Below are 13,463 nucleotides of genomic sequence, written 5' to 3' on the forward strand. Positions count from 1 at the left end.
GTACCACTCACTGACCAGCTGATATGAGCTTCCCAGGCCACTACTTGTGGGCACGCCCTGTTCATTGCTGGCCTTAGTTTCTTCTCATAGGTTACACTGCTGCATCGGGGACACAGAATTTATGTAAATATATTTCTTCGGTAATTCAGATGTGAAGTTAGGCAACCCCATATGTTCAAAACTTCATAGGGCGAGTACCAAATAGAAAGTCTTTCAATATTCTGTTGAAAGTAAAATTACAAAGCATATTATATCATAACTGATTATTCACAAATTTTCTCCTCTTTTGGACAATTGGCTACGAATGTTGTGATATAAAAAGTGTCAGAAAATTAATATCCCACAGCCATTTCAAAGACGTTAGCAGCGGTTAATGCAATAACACTAATCCTAAGGCAGCTCATAATTTTTCAGTGGCAAATATTAAGATGTTTAGAATTTGCTACAAAAATAAAGAAAAAAAGAAACTTCCTAAAAATAATGAACTAAAAAATTCTTTATCTCAAACGTGCAAAACCTAAAAATACCTCTATTAAAAAAGATTATTTCTAGTTCACACTGCTAAACCCAAAACCATCGTATTAATTATCAAGGAGCCTTTATTAAAGTCAGGATTTTCAAAAATACAGCAGTGAATCCATAGGACACAACCGTATTTCTAAGCATATAAAATAAACCTCATTTAAAACCCTTGATGTTCACAGTATTTAGCTAAATTTTATAAAAAACATCTCCCCCAAAACGTGTCCAAAGAGTGAACATGTGTCCTGCGAGCCTTAGAAAGGTTCCATAATAAGAGGATTCTACGATTTTCCAACAAAGGACCACACAATGTGCTGTTTGCCCTGGCTGTTTTGATTGCGCAAACGCGTGTGTATATGTATGTTTACTACACGTATTAACATCATGCACATTGGGAATAAGTGCACTATGGAAAATGCTGCAATACCTAGCACAGATTTCTATGAGGAAGACAAAAACAAGGTGTTGAAATTCCAACATTATAAAATCTGATGTTATGGTAGAAACAAAGCAATATTACTTGCAAATAAAAAGGACATGTCCCAACAAAGTATATGAATCATTGCCTAGTGATTATGCTCCCAACATTCTATCAATTTAACAAGTGTCAGTGATACAAATATTTCGTGTATTACACGCCTAATTTTATAAAGCTCCTATTGAAGTCAAAATGTTGATTTATATTTGAGAATTAAAATAACAGATTGAAATTTACACAAATCCTAGCCAAAACTTTTTAGGGAAGCATAGTTTTGTAATGGCAAGGGTATTTCATTCAACCCTTGCTTTAAAATATTGATATCTGCAGTGTTGCTTTTATAAGTTGGGAGTAATTTTATAAGTTGGGAAAGATGCTAATATTTAAGTGCAACATAGTTTGTGTAGATTATTTTCTGCTAAATTGTATAACTAATTCTATTTTAAAATATAAGAGGGAGGACAGACTTCTAGGATTGTCCTGGTGTAATTATTAATTGTATTCTCTTTCATGGACAAATTTTCCTGGTTTGAATGATAAATGAAACAGTAACAGTAGAAATCAGGAAACCAAGATGGAGAAGGTTTCAATAATTGAGCAGTCATCCCTGGTCGAGTCGGTGTTGGAACCTAGTTGTTCATGGATACAAGGAGTTTTCTTTCCACGGTTCAGCATTGCCTCAGAGCAGGTAAAAATCAGCAGGTACTTACAGGAGGGTAATTTGAAGAGAAAGAAGTATAGCCATTCAAGATAGAAATGTCAAAAATCCTGAAATGCTACATTAGAAAAGCAGTCCTTTGGATTTTTCTGCTCCTATGGATCTGCTCTTAAAAGACAAAGGCCCCTAGAAAATGTAACACTTCAACAATGAATTTATACTAAAGTAATAATGAATTATCAATGAGTAAGAAAAGGAGCAGATTATGAAAAATAGTAGGTAGTAGAGGCTGGAAAAAGGAAAGAGGGAAAATAGTGGATGGAAGCTACAAAGCAGGACAGAGGCTCACCAATTGGGAACGTTAGCCTGTTTCATAATTTAAGCCCTGACGTTATATTCTAAGAGAAGATCTTCCTAATAAAGGTAAAGAATACTGCCTAATCTGGCAGATTCTGGCTGCCATGAATAAGCCATATGTAACAGAGGATTTGGGTCTAGAGACAGCAGAACACTAGGAAGCGGCTTTACTGCCACAAAGAGGGAAGACATCCTCAAGGAATTATTGTCATTACTTTCCCAATTCGTAGTATACCAGCTACCGTCCAGGGCTTAACTAGTTGTGGTAAACCCACTCATACTTCAAGCAGAAAATGGAGAGATAATAGAAAGCAGAGGTAAAAGAGGTGTTTTATAAAAGTCACTAAGGAACCAGAGAACTGAGGGCACAAAGGGGAGAACATTTTGCTTTCTAGGAGTAGCAGAGACAGAACCTCCAAGGAGCAGAGGAAGGGGCGGGCCACCCAGGAGCCTGCAAGAGGCGGGCCGACACTTGGACACACGGAAGTATGAACTAGAGAAGAGGTTGGTGTCATGCTAATTACTAACAAGAGACAGAAAATGATTCAAGCAACCTGTGGCATCAAGGCATGGAGGCAATTACTAACTTCAGTGGTGTCTTCTAAGGGAAGGTGAATGTATTAGCCCATTTCAGTTGCTTGTAACAGAATACCTGGAACTGAAGAATTTATAAGGAGCATTTTTTATTGCTTACAGTTTCATAGGCTTGAAAGTCCAAAGGCCAGCGAACACATCTGGTGAAGGCCTTGTTAGTGGTGACAGTGACCCAGGGGGTCTTACATGGCAGAATGGCAGAGCAGAGAGCTCCTCATGCACTCTCCTTTTAAAACCCTCAAAACCATGCCCATGTCCACCAATACACCATCAAATGGATTAAACCATTCACTACAGCATCAATTTAACCACCTCTTTGAGGCTCTACCCTCCAACTACTGTAACAGGATTTCCCACCCTCAACAGTTATAGTGGGGATTAAGTCATTGGGTGACAGTCAATCCAAGACATTCCACTCCTGGCCTCCCAAAACTCATGTCCTTTGCACATACAAATACATTCATTTCATACTCAAAGTCTTAACTTGCTTTTACTCAAAAGTCCAAAATTCCATCTGTGAAATCTAAACAAGTTGTCTACTTCTAAGATACAATGGTAGGACAAACACAGAATACATATTTCCATTCAAAATAGAAACAGGCCAAAAGAAGGTCTTAAGTCCAAAACCCAACAGGACAAGCATTAAATTTTATAGCTGGCAAATCATGTACCTTAACTCCACGTTCAACATTCTCCGCAAGCCGGTGTGGGGTTTGGGCCTCTGTTGCTATGGCTTTCCTGGTTTCAGGCAAAACTTTAGCTCTCCTAGGCTGGTGTTACACACTTCTAGCTCCACAGCTCTGGGGTTTCAATGGCAATCCCACTTTCACGGACCCACAAGACGTGGCACTGATGGGGTTTCTCTGCTGCAACTCCAAACCCACTTTTGTACTCGGCCTTGCTTAAGAGAAGGTTAAATGTGGTAACTCCATCCCTGTGACAGATCTCTTCCCCCAGGCTTTAACAGTAGTCTTGCAACAAAGAAAAGCCCAGCACCAGATGGTTTTACTGCCCAATTCTACCAAACCTTTAAAGAACTTCTCCATACATCCTTTGAAATCCTAGTGGAGGATCCCAAGACTCCACAGCTCGGGCATTCTGTGTGCCTGCAAACTTAACACCATGTGGATGTCTCCAAGTCTTCTGGCTTGTGTCTTCTAAAGCTGTAGGTACAGCTACACCTGGGGCCAATTTAACCACTGCTGAGCAGCCAACGCAAAAGAGGTGCTGTTGTGGGGAGTAGCACCCCAAGGTGGCCATGGGCAACGAACCTGTGGAGGGCACCAAGGGTCTGTTCTGTGAGACCGTTCAGTCTCCCTAGGCCTCTGGGCCTGAAATGGAAGATGCAGCCTTGAAGATCTCTGAAAAGCCTTCAAGGTTTTTTTCCCCTTCTCTTGATAATTTCTTTCTTCTGTACTAATCTCCTTAGTAAATGGTCTCTGGGTTACACCCTTGCTTTTGTGGCCAGGCTGAAAGTTTTCCAAGTTTTGGTTCTCTGCTTTCTTTTGACTTATAGATTCTGCCTTTACTTCATGCCTTTTGTGCCATAACTCAGCCTAGGCTGTTACAAGTATCCATGCAGCTTTCTGAATGCTTTGCTGCTTAGACATTTCTTCTGACAAATACCCTAGGTTAACACCTTGAAGTTTCACATTCCATGAAACTTCTGGGCATGAACAGAATGCAGACAAGTTTCTTGCCAGTTCATAGCAAGGGTGATCTTTGCCCCAGTTTTCAGTAAGTCCCTTTTCATTTACGTCTGAGAGCTGCTCAGTATGGCCTAAATTGTCCATATTTCTATCAGCATTCTGCTCACCATCATTTAACCTGTCTCTCAGAAGTTATAAACTTCCCCTCATCTTTTTCTCTTCTTCTGAGTCCTCCAAACTCCTCCAACCTTTGCCCAACACCCAGTTCCAAAGCTGTTTCAGCATTTTTAAGTATCTGTTATAAGCAACATCCTTCTCTTGGCACCAACTTTCTAAATTAGTCTATTTCTGTTGCTTATAACAAAATACCTTGAACTGGTTGATTTGTAAGAAACGATATTTATTGCTTACAGTTTTAGAGGCTGGGAAGTCCATGTTGGTGGTGACAGTGATCCAGGGGTCTTACATGGCAGAATGGCAGAGCATAGAGAGAGAGAGCTCTTCATGCCCTCTCCTCTTAAAGCCCCAGAACCATGTCACAACTGCCATTACACCATCAAATGGATTAATTCATTCACTATGGCATGGTCCTCACATTCTAATCACCTCTTCAAGGCCCCACCTTTTGACTACCATTATAGGATTTTCCACCCTCAACAGTTACAGTGGGAGTTAAGTTTTGGGGCACATTCAGTCCAAGGCAATGGACATCCAGATATCTATTCCAAAAGTCTCTCCAGATGTCCATTACACACATGTTCTTCTCAGAAGTGATCATTAATTATGTGGCCTAGATATGCAATCTGTTCTCCCTGCTAAAAGTCATAAAGGATGAATAACTTGAAAACAACACCACCACCACAACTTTGGTTTAATAGAGAAGATGACACATTCTTAAACTCAGAGAAATTATTCAGGAAGCAAGCCTGAAAGAAAAGATCGCTGAAGGAGCAGCAAACATCGGATGTTGTACTAAGTAAAAGTAAGCAGTGGAAGGGTGAAAAGAAAGAAAATTATTTAAGATCTACATCAGTTAGGAAACTCTGAAATTTCATGATTGGGTTTCTCAGGCCATATAAACATAGATCAAACCTTCAGCCTTATTTTGGGTTCTATCTTTGGGCTAATTCACATGCAGCAGTGATACTGTTTCATCCAGCATTATATGACATGTGTTGGTTTGAGGAGAAGACGTTGATTTGCATCCATGTCCTGGTACTGTTACTTCCTAACTATGGCACTTCAGAATCTGAAGTATAGACACTCAGTTAATGTGTTTGAGTTTCTATATTATGTTTGATCTTTAAAATGCGTAGAGGATTCATAAAGCAAATGTACCTCACTGGGCCTGGCTTTCCAAAGCCTTACAGTTTCAAATATTGACCTTGCAAAGGACAGGAAATTTCCCCCAGGGCATTGAGTCTCTGTTGCAAGATATGAATCATAACACAGCAAGGCTGCTGGTTCTAAGACAGACAAGTTACTAATTGACATGTAAAGTTACTAAAAAGCTGCTAGAGGGAAAAGGAATGTTGGCTAAATAAAGCCTTTGTTAGTGGATCACTTAATTGCCTAACAGAATGTCATCTGACTTGTTTTTACTGAATGTTACCAGCTTCTATTGTAAAACTTGTTAAACTGTACTTGGCAAAACCCCACCTTTGTCTCTTCCTGTAACTTCTTGGTCTGGAGAATAAATGCAGGAAGAGAACCCCGATTCATGGTTAATTTCCTAAATGGAAGGATGCCTCGTGCTTGTGGGTCCTGGGATATTAACCCCTTTCAGGGGCTTCTCACTGCTCAAAAGAGATGGGCTTTGAGTAATCTTTGGCAGCTCTGTCACCCAGGGGAAAAGGGGTGACAAATCCGTGGGAGGCAAAGCAACAAAAATGGAGACAATAACAACTGTTTTTTAAATCAGTTTTTTAGTAACTAGGAAGAAAAACAGTCACATGGGCTCAGGTGATTTCTAGAATTAGAAAGGCATATCTGAGAGACTAAAGCAGAAGTGCAGCCAGAGGTTACACTGGCAGGGAAATCAAAGAGATGAAGAATAAAACTGGTGACATTATCCCTTCTTCTTTATGTAGATCCACCAGGTCTCATGTTTTCCCTTCTTTACCAGCACCTGCTTTATTTTTCTCTTTGTCTTGTTTATGCAAGGTCCATTGTGGTTTTCCCTATAGTTCCCTCAGTTCCCAAATCTATGTTCTCATAACAAATAAAACAGAGAGATTCTGATGGCACCAGTCTTATAATCTGCAAAATGCTATACAGTCTCCAACTTATAATGGTTGGATTTATGATTTTTTACCTTTACCTTATGCATTCAGTCCACTCCTCAACTTACAATGAGATTATGCCCAGATGAAGCCACCGTAATTTGAAAATATCAAAAACACACTTTCACCTCAATGATATATTTAATTTACCATGAGTTTACTGGGATCATCTGTATAAGTATAAGGTAGTGGATACTTCGCATGAAACTTCCAAAGGTTTAATATCGTGCTAACCTTGGAAAGAGTAACACATCTAATTGCTATTGACTCAGAATTACACAAGACTGGGAAGCCTTCAATGAATAAGAGTGTGAAGATAAATCAGAACACACATCTCATTTGGTTACAACAGCATCAGCAAAAATACCAGCAATTAAAAAAACAAAAACAAAAACAAAAACAAAAACAAAAAAACCCCAAAACTACAACCAGTGGGCTTAAAAAGGCATGACAGGATTACACATAGCATATGGAGTTTTTTATTTAAACATCATATTTTCCCCCATTTTTGTCATATACTGATCCCTGACATCAAGGTTGTAGCAGATGGCTTTGGATTGTGGGGATCCAAAAATGAAACTAAATTTTGTAAATGTGCAAAAATCTGTCATTGAAATACATATTTGCATGCATACTCTGCTTTTCTGTGCATTCATAAACTCTCTTTCCAAAATATATTTGAAGGATAACATTTAAGTAAATAATAAACTTGAAGCCAATGTTTATCAACATAATGCTCAACTAAATTAGTTCTTTTCTGTACTTGTATAATTAGTGAGTTACATTATTTTATCTTTCTGTGTTAGTCTATGATCTTGCTCTCAGAAGCTTGTGTAGTGTGGGTATCAGACAATGCTTGCCACTAGAGAAATAAGAAACGATAGCTCTAGCATTTCTGGCTTCCCTTATATATATCATTTTTAACTTTTTTTCTTTAGTTTAGAATTCTCTGCTGCCTTTATCCGTCTTTCAGATGTATAATATTGTGTTATAGTTAAGAAAAATCTATTCTCTATCAATATGTGTTATTAGCCATGTTTATCAGACCATGAATTTCAGCAACATGACTCCTCTCTCAAGAGCATTTGTATATGGACTTTATAGTAAAATAAAATACTTCATTGTTTACTATTAAAACAACTGTATATGAATTTCCTTTTAATTTTTCTTAGGGAGGATATAACCCTCCTTTCTCATGCTGGCTCCCTTGACTCACACTGAAGTGCTGAACTAGGGTCTAGGCTAGCCCTACATGTATCTTTTATGTACATGCAGAGGCAAAGCCACATGAAGGGTGGAGATACGGTTAGTTGCTTTACAGTCCAAATCAATTAGGTAGATAGTATGGGATGGGTGGCGCGAGAGAGTTATAGGCAATTATGTAGAGCATGCCACTAATAAGCAAAGTGGTCTTTGGGAGCCAAAAAGGAAGTAACTAAAGCTCCCTGCACAACAAATGTTGAAAGTGTGCCATAGTGAAGTGTAAACCTATAACTATAGGACAGGCCATGCTTTCTCTCCCAATGTAATGATTTTATTCCAGCGCATGACAATGCATTATATCAGTAGTCAGAGATAAACTGCAGATCAAACAGCTAAGAAAGCATAACTATTTTTTAATAGTTTCTTTGCTTTAAAAATAACTTTCTTTCTGGAAATGTGTTTTATCTCTCTACCATATATGTAGATATAGATATACATTCTAAAAACTGTGGAGAAAACTACTATAAAAAAATACTGACATTCCATCAAATACACCCATCCGGGTTAAAAATTCTTAATATTTTAGAAGTTTAATTTCAGATACCTCATTCTACATGTATGAGTAGATAAATAAAAAAGTAGCCCTAAATACTTTAAAGAGACATTTTTTACTATTTTAAAACAAAATTGTTAAGGTATCTTTACTAGAATTGAATGAGAACAGCAACAACAAAAAAACTATTGTTGTCTCTTCATAAGAGATATTAATTCCTTAAAAAAAGTAAATCAAAGAAGAAATAAATTTGCACTTGAAAAGTTTAAGGGGAAAAAAGCACACATCTATCTGACTGCCGTAATTTGGTATTTTTACATTCTTGTGTCTGTAATGTTTATACTCCGTCCTACAACTGCAATTCCCAAGCTGTTTATTTGCAGTCTCATATTGAAATGGATTCATTGCTCAACAGCAGTCATTTGGCCATGGTTTCTTTATTGTTTATTTTTGATCATCTTGTTGTTGGCTAGATTGTATCATATGTATTCCTGAAGTGTTGTATGCTTCACATAACCTGACTTGTCCAAATTCACTGAGCAAGACATATTCTTCAGTCATATTTTCCCTCAAAACTTCTTAAAGTAACATTTTCTGACTCTGCTTTCACTCATTAAAGTTCTAGATCTCTGTTTTGTGACAATTTAAGGGAATGTTACACCCTCTTGGAATCTAGAAATAGAGTGTTTTATCTCATTTAACTTCTATATTTTGTTTCAGATTTCATAGTACTGGGCATATTTGGGTATGGCCAGTTCCTTGTTTTATGTTTTTCTATTTATATTCATTTTTGTGGTTATTGCCAGTGACTTATATGGAAGATGCATGAATTAGAATTTCCATTATTTTGACCTTTTTAAGTAGAATTTTTGATAACATGATAATTCACCAACTCATGCCCATAGCCTGATGAATATCAGTTTATAAAAAGGCAAGTTGCTTAACACTACTACGAAACTGTATTTTTGTTACTTATAACCCTTTTCCTTTGCCTTCGTATCTCTGTCTTCCACCAACTCTTTTTGCTGATTAAGGCCTGTTCACACTTCTGTGAATTTCTGTACATATTATTCTGTATACATTTTTCTAACCTTTTCTTATCTATTTTCTTCTGTCTTTTGGATCTTAAAAATCTCTCTCCTATTTCTTTCTCTTTTCTCTGATGCCCCTTTGTCTTTCTCTTCCTCTTCTCCCACACCTCCTCTTTTTTTTACCCTTCCTCTTTTGGGTTTTCTCCTGGTATAAATATAAATATATTTTTTTAACCTTTGTTTATTGTCCTTCCTCCCTCCCTCCCTCCCTTCTTTTCTTTTCTTTCTTCTTTCCTGCTTTTCTTCCTTCTATATTCATTCTCTTTTATTATTTCTTGAATTGGCTGTGGTTTGAGATTGTTTCATAATTTAGCATTTCCTATATTTTCCCCAGCTTTAGTGAGGTTTCTTTGATGAATAAAAAATGTACATACTTCCAGTCAACATGATGTTTTGATACATTTAAAGGCTGTGAAATGATTAACTAAGGATAATTAACATACCCATCAATGCACATCGTTATTTTTGTGTGGTGAGGAGCTTTTATGATCGACTCTCTCAGCAGTTTTCAAGTATGCAGTACATCATGCTTAACTGTGGTTACCATGCTGTGCAGTAGATCTCTGGAACTCACCCCTCCTGTCTAACTGAATCTTTGTACCCCTTGACCAACAATTCCCCATTTCTCCCTCCTCCACAACCCAGTTTCTGGCAATCACCATTCCTGTTTTTATTGAATTAAAAAAAATATGGTCCTTGCTGGTTGATTCATATTTAAATAGTTCTTTTCCCTTTTTAGTTACCATTCAATGATATCGGTGTCCTTTTGAAACAAGAGAGTTTTATGTTTGTGCCCCTCATCACAGTCCCTTACTCTCTAAGAATTGTTATCAACTTTGAAATTACCATTTATTAATGAATACCATGACTTTAAAGTCTAAAACTCAAGTGATAGTGGGAAATGTCTACATTGTATGTGGTTTTAAAAGCAAAGCTAAATTCTGAGCACTGCAGAAAAAACTGCAAAGGGTCATTTTTTCTTCCTGCATTTTCAATAGAAGCTAAGTTTGTACATTATTTTAAAAAAACGCAAAACAGTGAATATGAACTATGCCTTTTTAATACACTATACATATATTAGGAATAAATTTTTAAAAATTCTTTTAAAATGATTTTCTGATTAGCAAGAATTTCCTTACCTCTGAATGTTTATTCCATTTTGAATTTATTACCACAGAGAACTCCAAAATTTATTTCACTTTGACTAACCATCCCTCACTTCCAGCCTAAATTTTTCTACATTTTCTCCCCAATAATGGCTACATGAGAGTTTTATAGTGTTTATGGGTCTTTTAATAGAAGTGGCGAGGATGATTTTGGTTACCTGCTAATATGGGTTATGTAATAACATATATTTTTAAAATGTAGTTGTAAATATAACATGTTCTTATTTAACACATTTATTGATAAAGGAAAGAAAATTTGCCTTACCTCCCCGCTTGTTTATCTTGGCGTAGCCGGGAGCATAACTGCCGGACATAGAAGAAGAGCTGCTGAAAGCGACATGGGGGAGTCCAGAGACGAGTGGTTCATCACATTTTTCTGAAAAGAAAAGAGAGATAGACTCAATAAAGTTCTTTAAATAATTCTTGGTATATGTTGTTTAAAATGATTATGGACTATATACAAACTTTCAAATCTTTGAAACACCATTTACCAAATGATTAAACTTTAGGCAACTCCACTATGCTAATTATAATAAATCATAGGAGCAGTTTAAACAACATTCTGATTTTCAATAGTAATAATACAGCAAAGTGCTTTATTCTGAAAGATCTCAACTCAGACTTGCTATCTAAAAATCATGAGTAAGATTGAGGATAAATAACATGTTTTGGCATCTGGCATCTCCTGGAAATCTTCATGTATTTATAAATTACATGGTTAGAGGATTAGAAATATTGGGATTAGAACAGGAAAGACGAGGAAGAATCCTACCAAAGCTAAAAGACCACGATATGGGAAACTGCTAATCGACACATATAAATTTTGTTATTCAAGATGAATAAGTTCTAGAGAGCTGATGTGCAATATTGTGTGTACAGTTAGTAATAATCTCACATTGTACACAAAAAAGTCTTTCTTAAGTGGTTAGATCTCGTGTTCTTACCACAATTAAAAAAATAATAAAGACAGAAAGAGAACCTAGAGAGAGAGCACAGTAAGTGAGAAACACAAAATAATCACCAACTTAAAAAGTCTTGTCATAGGAAAAATGAATCTGTTCCCATCATACTCATTGAATCAACAGCATTGGAGCTCAGTGAGCCCTTAATTCTATTTGTAACACTTTCCTCACTTGGCTTTCATAATGCCATTAATTTTATTTTTCCCTCCTCCGTCTCTAGCTGCTTGCTCTCTGATTCCTTTGATGGATTTTCTAATTTTCCTAATGTCTAAATGTTCCTAATGCTCAAATGCCCAGGACTCAACTCTTAGATCTCCACCTTCCATCTCTGGGAGATTGCAAAAAGGGCAATGTCTTCTCAGACAGGAAGATCCCAAATCCCACCAGCTCTCCTCCCCTCGCCTCCCCTCAGCTTCATAGCCACAGGCCAAGCCCTCAGAGCTCACTGCTGTAAGAGCCTGCACACAGCAGCTGGAGAGACGCTTCTGAAAATGTCAGTGGAAATGAAAGTGGTAACTGGCTCCTGCTCTCCATCACTTGGAAGGAAGTTCAAAGCCCTCCAGTGACCTACAGTGGCCATCGCCCTGGTCTCAGCTTGGCTTGCATCCTGATCCATGACTGTCCATTCCCCACAGCCCCCTTCCTCCTCTTCCAGTGGCAAGCCTGCTTCTGGTGTGGACTTCACAATTCCTATTCCAAATGCATGACAAAGACCCTCTATAAGTTAGGTATAGAGGGAAAGTATCTCAACATAATTAAAGCCATATATGCCAAACCCACTGCCAATATCATCCTGAATGGGGAAAAGCTGAAAGCTTTTCCTTTAAGAACAGGAACTAGACAAGGATGCCCACTCTCACCACTCCTATTCAACATAGTGTTGGAAGTACTAGCCAGAGCAATCAAAGAAGAGAAGGAAATAAAGGGCATCCAGATTGGAAGAGATGAAGTCAAACTGTCCCTGTTTGCATAGGACATGATCCTATATATCGAACAGCCTAAAACCTCTACAAAAAAACTGTTGGAATTGATAAATGATTTCAGCAAAGTAGCAGGATACAAAATCAACACACAAAAATCAGTAGCATTTCTTTTCTCCAATAGTGAACATGCAGAAAGAGAAATCAAAAAAAGCATGCCCATTTACAATAGGCACCAAAAAAATAAAATACTTAGGAATTGAGTTAACCAAGGAGGTGAAAAATCTCTATAATGAGAACTACAAACCATTGCTGAGAAAAATGAGAGAGGATACAAGAAGGTGGAAAGATATCCCATGCTCTTGGATTGGAAGAATCAACATAGTGAAAATGTCCATACTACCCAAAGTGATAAACAAATTCAATGCAATCCCCATCAAAATTCCAAAGACATTTTTCTCAGAAATGGAAAAAACTATCCAGACATTTATATGGAACAATAAAAGACCACGCATAGCCAAAGCAATGCTGAGCAAAAAAAATAAAGCTGGAGGCATAACACTACCTGACTTTAAGCTATACTACAAAGCTATAATAACGAGAACAGTATGGTACTGGCATAAAAACAGACACACTGACCAATGGAATAGAATAGAGAATCCAGAATTCAACCCACACACTTACTTCCATCTGATCTTCGACAAAGGCACCAAGCCTATTCACTGGGGAAGGGACTGCCTCTTCAGCAAGTGGTGCTGGGATAACTGGATATCCATATACAGGAGAATGAAACTAGATCCATACCTCTCACCATATACTAAAATCAACTCAAAATGGATTAAGGATTTAAATATACACCCTGAAACAATAAAACTTCTTAAAGAAAACATAGGAGAAATACTTCAGGAAATAAGACTGGACACAGACTTCATGAATATGACCCCAAAAGCACGGGAAACCAAAGGAAAAATAAACAAATGGGATTATATCAAACTAAAAAGCTTCTGCACAGCAAAAGAAACAATTAA

At 37.3% G+C, this 13,463-nt stretch overlaps 1 protein-coding gene across 1 annotated transcript in view; it reads right to left on the reverse strand.

Annotated features, from left to right (window-relative positions):
• Positions 1 to 11,040, reverse strand: part of CNTNAP2 (contactin associated protein 2) — a 1,419,793-nt gene extending 1,408,753 nt beyond the window's left edge. Inside the window, exons 1-2 of the mRNA XM_063100985.1 lie at positions 11,019 to 11,040; positions 10,819 to 10,929 (exon numbers count right to left, since the gene is read on the reverse strand). Of these exons, the coding sequence (XP_062957055.1) occupies positions 10,819 to 10,929; positions 11,019 to 11,040 (133 nt within the window). The remainder of the gene's footprint in view (positions 1 to 10,818; positions 10,930 to 11,018) is intronic.
• Positions 11,041 to 13,463: the final 2,423 nt, after the last annotated feature.

Source organism: Cynocephalus volans, chromosome 6 (assembly GCF_027409185.1).
Source record: "Cynocephalus volans isolate mCynVol1 chromosome 6, mCynVol1.pri, whole genome shotgun sequence".
Taxonomy (NCBI): domain Eukaryota; kingdom Metazoa; phylum Chordata; class Mammalia; order Dermoptera; family Cynocephalidae; genus Cynocephalus; species Cynocephalus volans.